The following is an 18,795-nucleotide window of genomic DNA, read 5'->3' on the forward strand; positions in this document are numbered from 1 at the left end:
TTAAAAATATACATCCTCATAAGTGTGGCTCTCTGTCGCGCCATCTCCATCAACGTCATTGATAACAGAGTAGTCATTGATGACAGAGTAGTCATCGTCCAATTTCTGACAACGGCTACCAAGTATTGCGTAGCTCTGGTGGTCTGGTGTAGCTAAACAAGCATATTGGTTCTCGTGAGGCAGCGTGTCGTGGATGGGATTGATATAAGAAGTGACATCACGACGCGAGCAGAGTCTGGCCCCGACACCAAGACGTGTATAACCACCTGCAGATACTCTGTCATCATCCTCATTCAGTCTGGTACTTTTGTGTAGGCTCTCCATTGAACCGTTGAACACACCCATTTCAAACGAGATGTACCCTTGATTTTCTTCAACCAGTTGCCAACACGCGTTCCTTAAAAGAAAATAGAACAGGTTGATATCATCAGTGTACTAATTGTTTTTAAAACGTTAACATTTTGTTGAATTGTGTGTCATGATACTTGAACTTCCATCCTTGAACTTCCACGACAGGAATTTTGAGCACAGAAAAAGTTAAGTTTTCGAAAAACAAATTTTCCTAAGTATGTTCCCATGCAAACAGCGCGGAGGGTTTTGGGACAGTTTGGTTTCCAAAATACAAATGGAAGGCATTACATTGTATTAAATAATGCTAAATGCAGTTTTTCAGGTACCATTTATCTATAACATATGATACGGTTCAAGTAGCCTGGTGCTGAGTTTCCAAAAGTACCTGCAGAAAGATTGTCAACCATAATGGGACAAAACATAGTTAAAACTCACGGGACTTAGTTCTTATATCTACGGGTTTTAATCCCGGTTCGCCCCGATTATGTTTCTAGGTTCGTCAGCACCGTACCGTGTCCGTGTGTTTTTTACCGAAGTGGTAAACGTCTGAGAACAACACCACATGGGGCTTTCTTCCCACATTGAGCTCATACGCCATGATATAGCTAGAATACTAAATGGCGTTGAACCAAACTCACTCGCTTATATATAAGTTTTGTGTGCGTTGTTGTAGGGTACAGTGGTGTGGTACTTAAGGTCTGATGAGGTTAAGTGTGTGCAACGCCGCCTTAAAGATCATTGCACTTACTTAGCGACGTGTTTGTACATATGTGTGGCTACTTGTACTAGTCCGAACCTAAGCTGGCTATATATTTCTCGCCCACTGAGATACCATGCTGCTGTTTAAACGAACATACCATTTAGACACATATACTGACTCTTTGTTATATCGCCTTAATGCCGAGGCCATTTTAAATGTAGTTTTGTATGAGTGAGTGAGTTGGGTTTTACACCGCTTTTAACAGTATTCCAGTTATATCACGGCGTGTCAGCTTAATGTGGGAGGAAAGCCCGAAGCGATTCAGGTCTCAGACGTTTACAACTTCGGTGAAACCCACGAGCACGGGTATGGTGCTGACAAACCTAGAAACATAATCAGGGCGAACCGGGATTCGAACCCACAATCATAGGTTTCTGGCGTGCCCAAGGGACGCAACTCTGCACAGCAAATCGCGGCGCTTTAGACGACTGGGCCACCCGTGCCCTCTAGTTTGGTATGACGCGAGGGTTCGAGCCATCTACATTTCGCTCTCTGCAGGTGACTTACGCCTTTTGTCCATAGATGAAAAATGCCACACACAGTGACACCAGCACAACCCCAGCAGAGACAGGGGCAACCACCTTATACCAGCTGCTCCTGAACCAGATTCCCTGTTGTAACAGACGTGAACGTCAGAGTGATATCACATGCATGTTATATATGCACACACTAATTAAAGTAACTGATTCGTTTATTTCAATCCAATTTGTTGGACTGACGAGACTGAAACAAGAGTATGCATGAAGGAATATATTTCATCAATTTGTTTAATATGCATTTATAATAACTTTCGGGGGGAAAATCGTTACCTGATTAGAATGATGTTAACCTGAACTAACAAAAACGTGATTACATGTATAACGTTTGTGTAAAAGCATGACAACAGTTTTAATGTTGATCACATTGAAAATTTATAATGCCTATTAGAACAACCCATGTTATGTTTTTTTGGTTGGTAATATCAGTCTCCAGTTCATCCATGTCTCTGGCTGGGTAGAGTGGGATAGGGAGGCGTTGGTTGATGTCAGCATCACTGTTTGATGAGAAGATCTCTCTTACAAAATCACTGGTTAGGAAGGTTCCATTTCCCGTGGTCACATAGAACTGTACGTTCGTGACTATATCACTAGATCTGAAAGTACAATAAAACTTGTATCAATAAACATCAGTTTACTTTGTATCATACATGAAAGAGAGAACAACTGCTGTTGTAGCTAATACGTAAAACAATGTCCAAGCACTCTTCAGCCTTGAAAAATGTTTATAAAATGTTGTTTGATGTCTGTCATGCATTGAAGCCTTGCGTATTTGGGTGTTGTGAACCACTGTTACACATAAGACAATATGACGTTATTCAGATGTTAAGACGTCATTATGGAACAATGTGAAGTAGCTTTGGTAGAGCATACATGTTTCTCCCGCAGATGCTTGTTGAGGCCACGACATTCACTCGTCCCTGGATTGCTCCCAGATTGTTGATGACTCTCGTCAAGCCCCTAGTCAGATTGTCTCTGTTGTTACGATCAATCACTCCACGGAGGGTGATGTTAAGAATATCTTAAATGATATGAAACACATGTTAAAAACATTTGATGTTATTTACTCAAGAGGAACGACAATTTTTTACATGAAATCGTTGTGGAGTTTGGGGTGCTGGAAAATAAGGTTTGTCGAAAGATACGGCATTTGTATCACAAAAGAATAATCTCCTTAATATCATCATGATATTTGGGGATTTCAAGTAAACAAAAGGAAATCTAACCATGGCATTAATCTTCAATAAAAAAGAGCTTAACATTACATTATCTATCAGAATTACGAGGACAATAACAAACACAGAAAGGAACCAACCAGCAATCTGATCACAAGTTTCCCCAGTCCACGGAAACTCACAGTCACATTTGAACCGTGCTGAGGTCTCGGGTTTGGACGTGCAGTTTCCTCTGTCACAGGGGGCGCTGTCACAGAGGTTTATCTCCTCTGCGCATGTCTCTCCAGACCATCGGAAAGGGCATGTGCAACTAAAGTGTGTTTCGTTTCCATTACAGGTGCCTCCGTTCAGACACTTATTCAGGGCACAGTGGTTAGTTACGAGTTCACAATAACTTCCTGAAAACAGATGTAACTGTTTCATAGTTTCATAAGAGTAGTGGTGTTCTAAAAACATAACAATCAACTTCAGTGGAGTAGGCCGACATTGCATAAAACCAAAGTCCATATTGCATTGTCCGGTAATGCTCTGATCTAGTGGTAGAGCGTCCGCCAGGAGAGCGGAAGGTCCGGGGTTCGATCCCCGACCGCGTCATACCAAAAGACGTTAAAAGATGGTACTTGTTGTTACCCTGTCTGGCGCTCGGCATTAAGGGGCTAAAACAAGGTTTGGTCGGCTTACTGTGCCTGAGTGGGGTATTCATGTTAAACTGCGGCATGGTATCTCAGTGAGCTAGCACCAGTCCGGACTAGTACAAGCAGCCACACAAACACACACACGCTATATAAGTGCAATAATCTTGGATGCGACGTTAAACACCATTTCACCTCACCTCACCTTCATCAACCATTCCTTTGTCTACAACATAACATGGGACTAGGAAGCGTTGCAGCCATAAACAACAGAGAGGAAACATGAATGCAAGTACTTGTCTACTCACCGGTGATTCCCTCCACACATCGGCATTCAAAGCTTCCTGGTGTGTTTGTGCAGTTGCCATCATGTTGACACAGGTCGGCTGTTTGGCTGCATTCGTCGATGTCCTCATCACAGTTTCCTCCCTTCCACCCTGCAATAAATACAACGACATTCTGTATCTAGTTTTTAAAGATGGGTGTGTAAATGCAGTATATAACATCACATTATGGAACAATTCTTGGGTTCTCGTATTTGAAAGATTTCACTCAACTTGATGTCAACATAGATACAAAACATGAACACAACAATTCATGAGTATACCTTCCAGGCACATTTTGTCCCCGTTGGAGAAGTTGCACATGTAGTGGTCATTGATGGTATTTCTGCAGTATGTCTCACAAGCAGAACCGTACCAGTAAGGATCACAGTAGGCACGGACCTCAATTTTTAAACTGAAGAAAAGAATTCATGCAATTTTGTCAGGATGCTACGTAATGCCCAAAGGTCGATGTTTCCGCTGGTGGTCTGAAGTCCCCGAATATCATCATAAGCTCATGATAATTATAATGATTCAACAACAAACTATAAGAGGTCAACGCCCCAGGTAATAACCAGTCATGAATAAATGACGTAAAAATTAAAATAGTGATGAAAATAACATGAAAAACTAGTGATGACACCAGATGTTCGCAAATTTGACCTTTGCTATTTTCATGTTTACTTAATTGATATACTAGTCTATTCTCCTCTCGGCTTGCTAATTCACAGAATGTCGGTTCATATGCATTGCATAGTTATGGCTGAAATCTGTTTGTGGTTGATAACAGCAGTCTCTTGATGCTTAGTTCATTATCTCAGAAGATGATTGTGATGATGGCATGAAAATGAAATCGACCTGCCTGGTTCTATTGTGCAGTTGATATGGTGCATATGAAGATTTCAACCTATTGGCACTCGCAGAGATGTTAGCGGACGTTGTCAGAGTATCCATGTAATCATCTTCACTTTGGAGATCATCATCAGCCACCACCACCTCTACCTTTATCACAGACTGTGGATATAATATATATATTGTTAGAAAGAAATTTATGATATATTAAAAAGAAGGATTGGGTGTCGTAAAAGACTGACCATGTTGCTTAATAGAAAAGTAAGTTCGTCCTTCAACAACAATCTGACAATCTGACAATGGTCTTACATCATTGTTATATCTATGGAATGAATATGTTTGAAAATAGAAAGATATGACAATATTTCCCACACCGGCATGGCTTTGTGCACTTGTATAATGAAAGGATTTGGTGTCCCTTGAATGCTGCTGCCAAAAACCACATCATTGCTTCCAGTGTGCATCCCTGCCGTTGTCCCCCTATATAGAGCACATGGTTTCCTATCGCGAGGACTGAAACAGAACAGGAGTTAAGCTGTAATATTTGAATGGAAATGAGTTAAACATATATATTAGCGGTTTCATTCAAAATAATGGTACTTAAACATTTGATCTGATTCTAAGAGTTCATACTCTTTTAAAACTAAACTGAGTGAGTAACCCAACCCAAGCTATACAACGTCAGCGCTAACATAGTGATGGTCGAAGGTTTTCCATGAGCATTGGTAAACCCTTCGAACAGTCGAGGTTTTCATATGCAAAATTAATGTTTACATGTGTCTCTTTGTAAATGATTTAGATCATAATATTGTCACTCTTCTGACATGACGCCTTATCTATTGTCACTGCATGTTTTTGTTTTTTAAATGTCAATTATTTTATTATATGTTTTCCTTAACTCCAGAAAATTATTGTAACAAGATTTACTGTTAAGAGTGATTTGTAGCTATACTAACGACCAGTAGATGGAATGGATTTCGGTCACTACTTTAAAACACGAAATTGTTTACTCTGAAATTCTTTTCAGGACAAGAAACCTATCATTGTGGGTTCGAATCTCGGTTCGCCCCGATTATGTTTCTAGGTTTGTCAGCACCATACCCGTGCTCGTGGGTTTCACGGAAGTGGTAAACATCTGAGAACTGCATCACTTCGGGCTTTCATCCCACATGAAGCTGACACGCCGTGACATAACTGGAATACTGTTAAAGCTGCGTTAAACCCAACTTTTCAGGACATCTAACATGTCCAGCAGATTATTTGTTTTGATAAAACCTGAGGATATTATGTTTTTATAAAAATACCCCAGAGATTATTAAGGCTTATTCTTCAATATCATACATTTTTAAACACAGGTAAATAATATGAGGCAGGTTGCACTGATGATGTGAGTCCCAGCGATCGATTTAAATATACATTGTTTCACTTTTAACACAAAAGTTATATCTCGATACGGACGCTCACCATTGTACTGACAAAAAGCATACGCTTTAATGTGTATTGCTTTGTTGGTAAATTCATATTTGTATGGTTAGGATTACACAACATGTTCAAACGATTTCCTCGTTTGTTTTTGTGTTTAACGTCAAACTCAGCAGTATCCAAGCTCTTTGAGGAGGCCTCTAAATAATCAAATATGGGCCAAACGATACGGTGATTGCTACTGTGAGTAAAGATCCACGCCGTCAGGGTACGATGACACGCTAACAACCAAGCAGCCGAGCCTGACCACAGATCCATCTTTTCGCCTCTAACAACCAGCATAGGTTGCTGGAAACCTATTCTCACCCTGGGGTTACACTTTCAAATAGTGCATGAAGTAATCTGTCTGACAAAACACCCTTCCTTTAAACACATGTTGTATATGATAAATCAACCAATCCTCTGTATAACATATATCATCGCCAAAGATTCTAATAATTGCCTTATCATCAATGTATAGTCTAAGAGAAGACAAGAGAGTCCTGCAAAGACTTTGGACTCCATAAATACCTTCCCTGAGTCAATGGTGAGATACCTACTCATCAACGCACACGAAAAACATCGGGTCACATGCATCATAGCACGTGATTGAAAACCATTCTTCGCAACAGTACCCACTGGGAACCCTTCCGTCTGAAGAATAACTGAGGAACCGAATGTCCAGCTTGCCATCAGTCTTTACCTGCTGTAAGACAGAAGTAGATTACATGACGGGATATGTGGTGGTCACTACTTCAAACATTCATTTAGAGACCCATTCAATGACACTGCAAGTACATATTCTCATGGGAATATATCTCAAGGCAAAGTATTCGCGGAAATGCATGCGTGAAGGTAACTTGCAGGATTTGCTCGTGCATGTGTGGCTTTAAGTTGGTTGAAAAGGTAAAACCGAGCGAGGGATAACATAAACGCCATGCAAAGTCAGAATAAGAACTTGTATCGGACATCATTGATGCGCTAAATTTGGAAATGTTCTCCACATGTCTTCCATAAAACGTTTTGAAAGCTTTACTGAGGCCTTGAATGTTCTAACCTTCATCAAACAATTTTGGGAAGGAGTCTTGTGACGCTCTTTGAAATCTTAGTAGAAAGAACATGTATGATTGTACCTCAAATGTTATGAATTGTAGACGACAAAGGATGGAACTGCAGGAAGGCTTTTTTAATGATGCTTTTACGATGGAGTCTAAACTGACTGCCAATAGAAACTTTCAGTGTTTCCTGACAGTGACGTCATCAGCGACAGTGGCCAGGCGACTCGTGGCTCAAGGAATTAGGGCTTAAAGACATTACAGAGGACAGTTATTGACAGCGTCCATTACGTTGAACGCTTGTTTTTACTATCCCACCTCAATTTGGGCAACTGTCAAGCCAGTACCGAAAGCTGTATGACTGTCATTTTTAATGTTGATTTCGTTGAGATTTTGATCTTTTCAATACATTTTACTTCTACCGCTTGTGTTTTTAAAACTAGAGTGATTTAAAACTATGGTACAGTTTCTTTTGGCCGTCAGTGTATGAAACTGTCAACGGAAACTTCGTTGCCTCTGTAGTCTACTGAAACTTCATGCAACAATCACAGGAAAATGCCGTTCATTTCAAAGATCAGTTTTGTGAATTGACCATGTACACATATCATACATATTTTTATGAATAAAATTGTAATTAGAATTTAATATTGCTGATGAAGTGATGGTTAACAATATATTAGCGTCCAATTTACCTACTAAAAGCCCTTAAAGGCTACTGACGCACTTTGAAAATGCTTATTCGAGTTTTTTGTTCGAATATGTTTGGTTGATGCATGTCATCGATCCCAAGTGCGTGGATCGATGCTCATGATATTAACCACTGGATTGTCTGGTCCAGACTCGATTATTTACAGACCGCCGTCGTCACGATATGGCTGAAATATTGCCGATGTGACTTAAAATTCTAACTCACTACAGACCGCAGTCATACAGCTGGAACATTGCTGACTGCGGCGTTGAACAACAAACCAAACCAAATTATAATCTATCCTTTGTGTTTTTAAAACTAGAGTGATTTGAAACTATAGTACAGTTTCTTTTGGCCGTCAGTTTATGAAATTGTCAACGGAAACTTCGTTGCTTCTGTAGTTTACTGAAACTTAATGCAGGAATTATTTCCCTCTAACAAATGCAGTTCGCTCTAAATTGATTGATTGTTAAACTAACGTTACCGAAAGGACAATTTTCAAGTATATAAGTAATTAGGTTATTAAAAGGCTTTACAACAAGAAAATACCGTTCAAATCACGGATTTGTATTGCAAATTGACCAAGTACACATATTAAATGTATTAAACATATTATTATGAATAATACTGTAATGAAAATTTAATATTGCTCATGAACTGATGGTAATCAACATATTGGCGTCCACCAATTTACCTATAAATGCCCTTTTAAGGCTTACTGACGCACTTTGGAAATGCATATTCGAGTTGTTGTTCGAATATGTTTCTGATTATGTTCATATGTTCATATTTAATGTTAATAAACATCCGCCTATGTTCAGCTTTTGTTTATGATAATTACAATAATACGTCAGGGTTTGACACAACAAACGTCCCACACACCTGTATGAAAGAAAAAATGTTGTTTACATTCATCCGTCATGTACATGTGTAAATATTTATACTCTGTATATTTAGCTTTAACGGTAGTGTCACTTTAAACTTGACAGCTTAGGTAAATCACAATAATTATCGACATTTCTTTTATGTGCCTATTTTTTGTCTGCATTTTCAATGCATTAGTCTCGGTTTCCTCAACGCCTGTATATTTTAATAGCAAACATGTCCACATACATCAATTGATAGTTACTCATGCGAAAGTGAAACCGAAGGTTGGGTGCATTTCCAAACAGGCGTTAATAAAGTAATTAATTTTGACTCATTTGCTGTGTTACGGGTCTCGTGAATTACTTTTAATTACATTTAATACAAAAAGATAGACTAAGGTCAAGTAACTATCAAAGATAAACTTATTTTGAACGCAGAATAAACGGCTGAATATGGCTCATTTGCTTATTATACACACGTATAAGTTGTATGGCATGTGGGATGGCTTCCACGGATGCATCGTTGTTTAGCATGAAAATAAATAGTTTATCGAAGGTTTTAAATGACTCTATTGACGGGTCTTTGTTCGTTGATGATTTTAATGTATCATGTCGAGGTAAAAATATGCACACGATTGAGAGACAGCTGCAGCTTTGTCTTAATAAAATCAATGTTTGGGCAGAACAGAACGGATCCAAGTTTTCTAAGTCTAAAACAAATTGCATTCATTTCTTTTTCATTTTAAGGAATAATTTTCGATCATTACTTAACTTTTTTACCACATATGAAATATTTGAAAGCTAAATAGCTGAAGGCACTAGACTTATTAAAGGTTGTTTCTAATTCCAAGTGGGAGGAGATCAAACGAGAAGTCCTCTCTTATTCCGCCTCTTGGAATAAGAATAAACCTTTAAGTTCTGCTGCTGGTATTAAACTGGAAAATATATCTCCTTTCCGCCTGCTTTCATCACCTCCTTGGCAATTGGTAAAGCCACGGGTGGATCTTACATTATCTAAACTAAAAAAATCGGACACTAATCAACTACAATATCAACAGGAATACAATCAGTTAAGGTGTGAATATGATACTTATAAATCTATCTTTACTGATGGATCCAAGGATGGTGATGCTGTTGCCAGCGCCACCGTCATTGGATCCAGAACTATATCAACTAGATTACGAGATGACTCTTCGATTTTTACAGCAGAATCAAAGGCCATTTTAACTGTTTTAGAATATGTTATTAAACAATCTAAACATAAAGAATTCACAATTTTTTCAGACTCTCTCTCCTGTCTTCAGGCTATAAAAACACTTCGTGTCAGCATCCAATTTTACTCGACATCATAGAACTACATAATAACCTTGCTACTGGCCAATACGACATCGTCTTTTGTTGGTTACCAAGCCATGTTGGAATTGTTGGTAATACAATGGCCGATGCTGCTGCAATAGCAGCACTCGACAAATCTGTGACACCACTTCATATACCATACAGTGATTATAAACCTATCATTGGATCTTACATCAGAGATCTAATGCAGAAGAAGTGGGACACCCAAGTGGGTATAATTAAATTACATGCAATAAAAGCAAATATCGGTTATACCTACTTGGGTTGTCAGTCCAGATTTGAAGAGGTCATTTTAAGACGATGTCGTATTGGCCATTCATGTTATACTCATGAATATATTTTAAAAGGTGAGGATCCTCCATTCTGCATCCCTTGTGATGAAAGAATCCCGGTCAAGCATGTCCTGCTTGACTGTGTTGATTTTTCCATTACAAGGGATAAGTATTTCAAAGTTTCAGATATGAAGGACCTTTACACACACTAAGTACTCATTTTATTTTTGTTTTTTTTAAGGAAATTCAATTAATTCATAAATTTTTATTGCTATATTTTGTAAATAAATAAATAACTTTTATAATTGGTAGTATGAATCAATAACTGAGATTGTTAGTGGCTATATCCCCGAAGGGGGTTAAAGTAGTGTAAAATTATTGTCCCCCTGAGAGGGTATGTAAGACCACGTCTTTCAAAGTATGTTTATTTCTGCCACTTTTTAAATCGTAGTATATATGTTCGTTTAATCTGGCTAAAATTGTCATTAATCGCCAACAGCTGAAGAGATGATGTAAATCCGGCTCAGGTACATGCAGGTAGCAAAAGTACTGTAAGTCCCCATGGACCCTAGCATGGTGATCTACCTTCAGCTGCTGGCGGATCTGTAGTCCTTTTTTATATTGATGTTTCATTTAGTGATATCTTTTATGGTTGTATGCTAGTTTTAAACATTATTCTGTGATATTCTAGTGTCCATTTACTGTCCATCAATGACAGGCTTTATTCAGTTTAAATATATGTATCAAAAATGTATAACTTCTCGTCACGATATGGCTGAAATATTGCCGATGTGACGTAAAGCATTAACTCACTCACTCACTCACTCCACGGATGCATCAATGACAAGACTGTATGGCATGTGGGGTGGCTTCCGCGGATGCATCAAGGACAAGACTGAATGGCATGTGGGGTGGCTTCCACGGATGCATCAATGACAAGACTGTGTGGCATGTGGGGTGGCTTCCACGGATGCATCAATGACAAGACTGGATGGCACGTGGGGTGGCTTCCACGGATGCATCAATGACAAGACTGGATGGCATGTGGGATGGCTTCCACGGATGCATCAATGACAAGACTGAATGGCACGTGGGGTGGCTTCCACGGATGCATCAATGACAAGACTGGATGGCACGTGGGGTGGCTTCCACGGATGCATCAATTACAAGACTGAATGGCACGTGGGATGGCTTCCACGGATGCATCAATAACAAGACTGGATGGCACGTGGGGTGGCTTCCACGGATGTATCAATGACAAAACTGTGTGGCATGTGGGATGGCTTCCACGGATGCATCAATGACAAGACTGGATGGCATGTGGGATGGCTTCCACGGATGCATCAATTACAAGACTGAATGGCATGTGGGATGGCTTCCACGGATGCATCAATGACAAGAATGGATGGCATGTGGGATGGCTTCCATGGATGCATCAATGACAAGATTGGATGGCATGTTGGATGGCTTCCACGGATGCATCAATGACAAGACTGAATGGCACGTGGGCCCGGGGTGGCTTCCACGGATGCATCAATGACAAGACTGAATGGCATGTGGGATGGCTTCCACGGATGCATCAATGACAAGACTGTGTGGCATGTGGGATGGCTTCCATGGATGCATCAATGACAAGATTGTGTGGCATGTGGGATGGCTTCCATGGATGCATCAATGACAAGACTGTGTGGCATGTGGGGTGGCTTCCATGGATGCATCAATGACAAGACTGGATGGCACGTGGGGTGGCTTCCACGGATGCATCAATGACAAGACTGGATGGCATGTGGGATGGCTTCCACGGATGCATCAATGACAAGACTGAATGGCACGTGGGGTGGCTTCCACGGATGCATCAATGACAAGACTGGATGGCACGTGGGGTGGCTTCCACGGATGCATCAATTACAAGACTGAATGGCACGTGGGATGCCTTCCACGGATGCATCAATAACAAGACTGGATGGCACGTGGGGTGGCTTCCACGGATGTATCAATGACAAGACTGGATAGCACGTGGGGTGGCTTCCACGGATGCATCAATGACAAGACTGAATGGCACGTGGGATGCCTTCCACGGATGCATCAATAACAAGACTGGATGGCACGTGGGGTGGCTTCCACGGATGTATCAATGACAAGACTGTGTGGCATGTGGGATGGCTTCCACGGATGCATCAATGACAAGACTGGATGGCATGTGGGATGGCTTCCACGGATGCATCAATGACAAGACTGGATGGCATGTGGGATGGCTTCCACGGATGCATCAATGACAAGACTGGATGGCATGTGGGATGGCTTCCACGGATGCATCAATGACAAGACTGGATGGCATGTGGGATGGCTTCCACGGATGCATCAATGACAAGACTGGATGGCATGTGGGATGGCTTCCATGGATGCATCAATGACAAGATTGGATGGCATGTTGGATGGCTTCCACGGATGCATCAATGACAAGACTGAATGGCACGTGGGCCCGGGGTGGCTTCCACGGATGCATCAATGACAAGACTGAATGGCATGTGGGATGGCTTCCACGGATGCATCAATGACAAGACTGGATGGCATGTGGGATGGCTTCCACGGATGCATCAATGACAAGACTGGATGGCATGTGGGATGGCTTCCACGGATACCACGGGTGCCACCGGTGAGACAGGATGGAGATTTCTTAGGATTATGGAAAAGGTTTTGTCTCTATTATATCCAAATGACGGTGTTCATAAATCTGTTTTTGTTGGGGATGTTGTCAGCAGCCACATCCTCTCTCTATCTTATACCATCGATGCATTTAAACTCAGGATTTCTAAATATGATATCAAAATGATAATAAACACAGTGTTTCATTCATTTCCTTCATAATATTAATAAGTTTAAAAAAATGTGTCTTTGTGGTCTCGAGAAGAAGGATAGATAACATTTAAACGATATGTTAATATTAACGTCACTCAACCAAGAGGTAAGCAGGCAGGTAATATCACCCGCTGCTTTGATTTATTTAGTTAGGTTTCTGGTGCTGATGCTCAACATACATGCTTCCACGTAAACTTAAAACAGCGCCATTATTGTTTTTGTGCCTATGTGTGTCGACTAGTTGTGTCTTCATCAGAGCTCTTGAATACTTATTTTCATTAGTTTTGCATATCACTTTGAACTTTTGCAGATCCGTGTCATATTCAGAAGGAAAACTATTATTTCTTTAGAACTAAAACGTTTAACAAATGTTTGAAAACAAATTAAGATAGTTTCAGCATAACGGAAAACGGTTGGTTGGTTTGTTGTTTAACGCCGCACTCAGCAATATTCCTGCTATATAACGGCGGTCTGTAAATAATCGAGTCTGGACTAGACAACCCAGTGATTGATATCATGAGCATCGATCCAGGCAATTGGGATACGATGACATGCATCAACCAAGTCAGCGAGTCTGACCACCCGATCCCGTTAGTCGCCTTTTACGACAAGCATAGTCGCCCTTTACGCCAAGCATGGGTTGCTGTAGACCTATTCTAGCCCGGAACTTCACGGGTCGTCAAGAACATACATTATTTACATGTGAGTGAGTGAGTATGGTTTTACGCCACTTTGCCAGCAATATCACAGCAGGGGAAAACAGAAATAGGCTTCACACATTATACCCATGGGGAATCGAACCAGGGCCTTCGGTGTGACGAGCGCACGTGTTAACCACTATTGTCCATTAACCATCATTTGGGCACCCGGATTTTCACAATTATGTTCCATTAAACACACAATCACGTTATATTATTAAATTCAAATTTTGTCTCGTCACGATATGGCTGCAATATTGCCGATGTGACGTTAAATATTAACTCACTCACAATCACGTTACGAAAGTTGTTTTTTATCGATAAATAATCATTGACCTAACAACAAATTTCTTGTCCCAATAAACACAGCAATGACATATTGCTTGCTGCATGCATGACCCTAGGTCATACATTATCCAGCCCGCTTATGAGGGAATTTCTGAGGGCAGACATTTTAATAAATTTAAATGAGTCATGAAATAAAATATCATGTAAACTAGCTTAGTATATATGAAAACTTAATATATCAGAATTGTTGATTAAAAGCATTCCCAGAAGCTGAAAGTCAGGACATTAAATCAAGTGCGCAATCGTCAATGTCTGTGTCATCGTGTCATAGATTGAATGACGGCTAACGATCCCCGCTTGTCAAAATTTTCCGCCTTTTCCTTCTTAGGATTTTGGTGGCGCGCTTTGGCTCGTTATCTGCAGGTTTTGAAGGCTTATCAGGGGAGGTACGGGTGGCCTTGTAATTTAAGGCGCCGCGATTCGCTGTGCACGCTGTGCACGCCAGAAACCTATGATTGTGGGTTCGAATCCGGGTTCGCCCCTATTTTGTTTCTAGGTTTGTCATTACCCGTGACCGTGCTCGTGGGTTTCACCGAAGTGGTAAACGTCTGGGACCTGCATCATTTCGGGATTTCCTCCCACATTAAGCTGACACGCCGCGATATAACTGGAATACTGTTAAAAGTGGCGTTAAACCCAACTCACTCACTCACTCACTCAAACCATGTGTTCTTACCCCCACTACACGATCATGTCACCGGTCACGAATATACATGATAACAATGAAGAAAGAATATTTTTGGGGACATGAAATGTTACACCACTGGTGTTTTTAGTTAGGTCAATGATTATTATTCAATAATAACCAACATTCGTCGCGTGATAGTGTGTTTAATGAAAAATGATTTTGAATAACCGGGTGCCAAAATGATCGTTGACGGACTATAGGCTGCCACACGGACATCTAGCACACATTGCACCACCATGTGGTGAATATTACAGCTTGAATTGCTTGTTTGTTTGTCAAACTAAGTACATAATTTCAGCGTTCGAAATACCTGCCTGCCCGACCGTCCGAGACGGGTTGATTTCAACTCGGGCTGCCAGATTTTCAAATCCCCCTGCCCGACGGTCGGGTTATATTTCATATGTGAAAATATTCTAAATATTTCCCGATGATAAGCATTAATTCACATGTAAAGTTGAATGATAAAATGTAACCAAAAAGAAACCCCGTTAGCTTTTAGACAACCTAAAATTTAGGCCCTATTTAGGAATAATGATATTTACATGATGTTTTCTAGGATATTAAATACAAATCTGACCTAAAAAGTGTTTGTTATTTCTTTTCTTGCATTACTTCAAGTTCAATTAATTCGATTTAAAGTTTTAATTAAATTATCCTGAGAAACATATGATTATAGTGGGCAGGCAGGTTTTGGTCAGGGCTGGCAAGTATTTCAGCCAGCCAGTCCTATGGTCTGGCTGAAATGTTTGGGAGTTTCATACCCTGACATAATACACTTTAAAACGCAGTTTAAATAGATGTACGCAAGTATGGTGAAACGTTTACGCTTACCGACATCAGCAGCAGACAGAAGACGAAAACAGCACCCAAACTGTTTCCCGGCCAACATCTGCAAGTCGTCTTCATCTCTGCAATTTGGCATCAGAGCTGTTCTGGGAGGAGAGTTGTCTCTCATGTAGTAGACTGCTCAGATGACTGTCAAGGACATGACTGTTCCGGAGTATACAGGCGCCTAAGCGTACATCTGTTGTGACGTTTATTACACGTGACACGTTATCACCACAGCGTATGTGGACCCGTGTTTAATACTTCCTACGTTTTTTGATATAACAACTTGAGGAAATGTTTATCACTTTTTTTCCAGTTACCGCTTATTTATATGATCAGTTGCTTTGTTGAGTATATTAAAACACTATCTTCATCCATTGGTCATGATGGAGTCCATTTTGGCAAGTGCAATAATACCATCCTTAGCAAGTTTACTGTTTACCGTCCTGACCCGTGAAGATCCGGTGTAGAATAGGTTTTCAGCAACCCATGCTTGCTGTAAAAGGCGACAAACGGGATCGGGTGGTCAGGCTCGCTGACTTGGTTGATGCATGTCATCGATCCCAATTGCGTGGATCGATGCTCATGATATCAATCACTGGATTGTCTGGTCCAGACTCGATTATTTACAGACCGCCGTCATATTCCCATTTAGTGCTCTACACTAAATGCGTTTATTGAAATCCGCTCAACCATCTTCTTTACCATTTCCTGTTTATACTTTTCCCTTGTTTACACTATGACATCATTTCCCGCCAGCTCCTTTCAGGTGACGTCACAACGTCTGACCCCGTAACTGGTGACGTCATCACTTGCTATCTTTTGCCTTTCGCTGCTCTTGGTTGCTGCGCTATCTATATAGCGTTCACAGTTCAGTTTTATTTGGTCACTAAGATGCCTCCTAAACGCAGAGCATCTATCAATCATCGTCTGGTGAAAGGGGCTGCGAGCAAGGCAAAACAGCCGAGGACAAGGCAATCGGCGTTTACAACTGATCCAACGGGTGAGTTATCTTGTTTTGCTAGTTCTTCACAATCGGTGCCCCAATCTACCGTAAGTGTTGATCCTGCATTATTGTTACCTAATTCGGTCAATTCTCCAATTACCGCTCCGTCATCTGTTAACGATTTTATGGAGCATTTGCAAGCCATTTTACAACTTCTTCACAACAATCACAATGTAACCCAGGATTCTCAAACTCATACTAATCAATGTCAAACTTCCAATTTCACACCGCCAACCGCTACGGATGCCCATGAGACCCGACCTCAAGCTGGCACATCCGATCACCAAAATATGGCATTCCTTACATCCGTCTCATCTTCGGTAGACCCCCTCTCGTACAGCACAGAAACTATTGGCGCCCACATTAAACAATCTCTCCGCGAAAGGATATGGAAAGGGGAGTACGTTGACCTGCAGCTACTCAGCCCTAAGCTGTCGGAGAATAGCGACGAGGACGAAGGGACGTTCAGGTTGGTATCGGATCAAACAGGTACAGTGATGTTTGCACCTGCGCAGTCGCGGGGCAGCTCAGGTAAACCGATGGGTCTAGGGGCTTGGACCACAGCCTTTCATTTGTATATGTCCATATATCTTGAAAAACATTGTTCACTCTCTGTTGTTCAGGGTATGTTATCTTATCTAGAATCTGTCCGTGGGGCCGCTCTCAAATTTGGTGGCGAGGGATGGGTGACATATGACAGGCAATTCCGCCACAGGATGGCAAGGGACCCGACAAGGCAGTGGGGCCGGATCGATGGTGATCTGTGGTTAAGACATATGTTGCCACAGCAACAGCAACGGGCTTCAGCGCAGGTAAGGGTTACAAATCGCAGTAACAGTGCCTTTCCAAATAATGTATGCTGGGATTTCAACAAAGGTGCATGTAGCCGACCAGCCTGTAGGTATCTGCACAAGTGTGGGAAGTGTGGGAATACCACGCACGGGGCCGCCGCTGGTATCTGCTTTCGAGGCACAGGGCCTAGGGAGCGTCAGGCCCAGTCTTCAACAAACAACTCCCATCCCGGAAGCACAGGTAACCAGCGTCAGAAGCCTAACGTCACTAGCACCATCTCCAGTCAAGCTAAGTAATTTACTTCCGTATCTGTTACCTTATTCCTGCGTAAATGCATTTCATGCATTAAGTTTGTTTGATGGTTTCCAATCAGGTTTTCGCCTAGGTTATCAGGGACCCCGCCTGTTTAGGTCTGCAGGTAACTTGTCGTCGGTCAAACAACCTGAGTCACAATCCATAGTCAAGGCCAAGCTGGATAAGGAAGTCATGTTGGGTAGGATAGCTGGGCCCTACTACGACCCACCATTCGGAAATTTGCAAGTGTCGCCTATTGGCTTGGTCCCAAAGAAGCAAGACACCACATCCTCTCACAGGCCTGTTCAGGATAACTATAGATTAATTCATCATCTTTCATTCCCACAGGGTACTTCAATTAATGATAATATTCCACAACAAGAGTGCTCTGTTACCTACGCACGCTTTGACGAAGCCGTGGCCATGGTACAACAGCTTGGCCAAGCAGCTCAGTTAGCAAAATTTGACATTAAGTCAGCTTTCAGGATAATTCCCGTACATCCGGCGGACTTTGAACTACTGGGTATCAATTTCCAAGGCTTGTATTATTTTGACAAATGTTTGCCCTTTGGTTGTGCAAGTTCATGTTCAATCTTTGAAAAGTTTAGTTCCTTTCTACAGTGGTGTATGCAGCTGGACCTCCCAAACGGCCAGCTTATGCACTATTTGGACGATTTTCTCACAGGGGGTAAGTCAGGCACAGCTGAATGTAACCGAAACCTGCATATTTGTCTCAACCGTTTGAGCCAATTTGGTGTTCCGGTAGCTCCCGAGAAAACAGTGGAACCCACTACCTGCATTACGTTTCTGGGTCTCGAGATCGACACGATGGCTATGCAGGTCCGCATACCACAAGACAAAATCGGCGCCGTTACCATGGAGATCAGGGGCTTGATTGAAACAGGTAAAAATAAGATCACAAAGCACCAGTTGCAGTCACTGGTGGGTAAACTCA

The 18,795-nt window shown here is 41.4% G+C and overlaps 1 protein-coding gene across 1 annotated transcript; it reads right to left on the reverse strand.

The window, feature by feature from the left end:
- On the reverse strand, positions 1-15,826 carry LOC139444691 (protein jagged-1-like). The gene is made up of 11 exons (XM_071225622.1): positions 15,752-15,826; positions 6,651-6,796; positions 5,004-5,142; positions 4,640-4,791; positions 4,062-4,192; positions 3,763-3,891; positions 2,963-3,220; positions 2,521-2,668; positions 2,045-2,243; positions 1,619-1,722; positions 1-397 (listed from the first exon to the last, which is right to left on the reverse strand). The coding sequence occupies exons 1-11, from the start codon at positions 15,824-15,826 to the stop codon at positions 1-3; spliced, it is 1,878 nt and encodes a 625-aa protein (XP_071081723.1).
- Between the last annotated feature and the right edge of the window lie 2,969 nt (positions 15,827-18,795).

Source organism: Haliotis cracherodii, unplaced genomic scaffold (genome assembly GCF_022045235.1).
Source record: "Haliotis cracherodii isolate W230 unplaced genomic scaffold, xgHalCrac1.p SCAF_6, whole genome shotgun sequence".
In the NCBI taxonomy this organism is placed as follows: Eukaryota; Metazoa; Mollusca; class Gastropoda; order Lepetellida; family Haliotidae; genus Haliotis; species Haliotis cracherodii.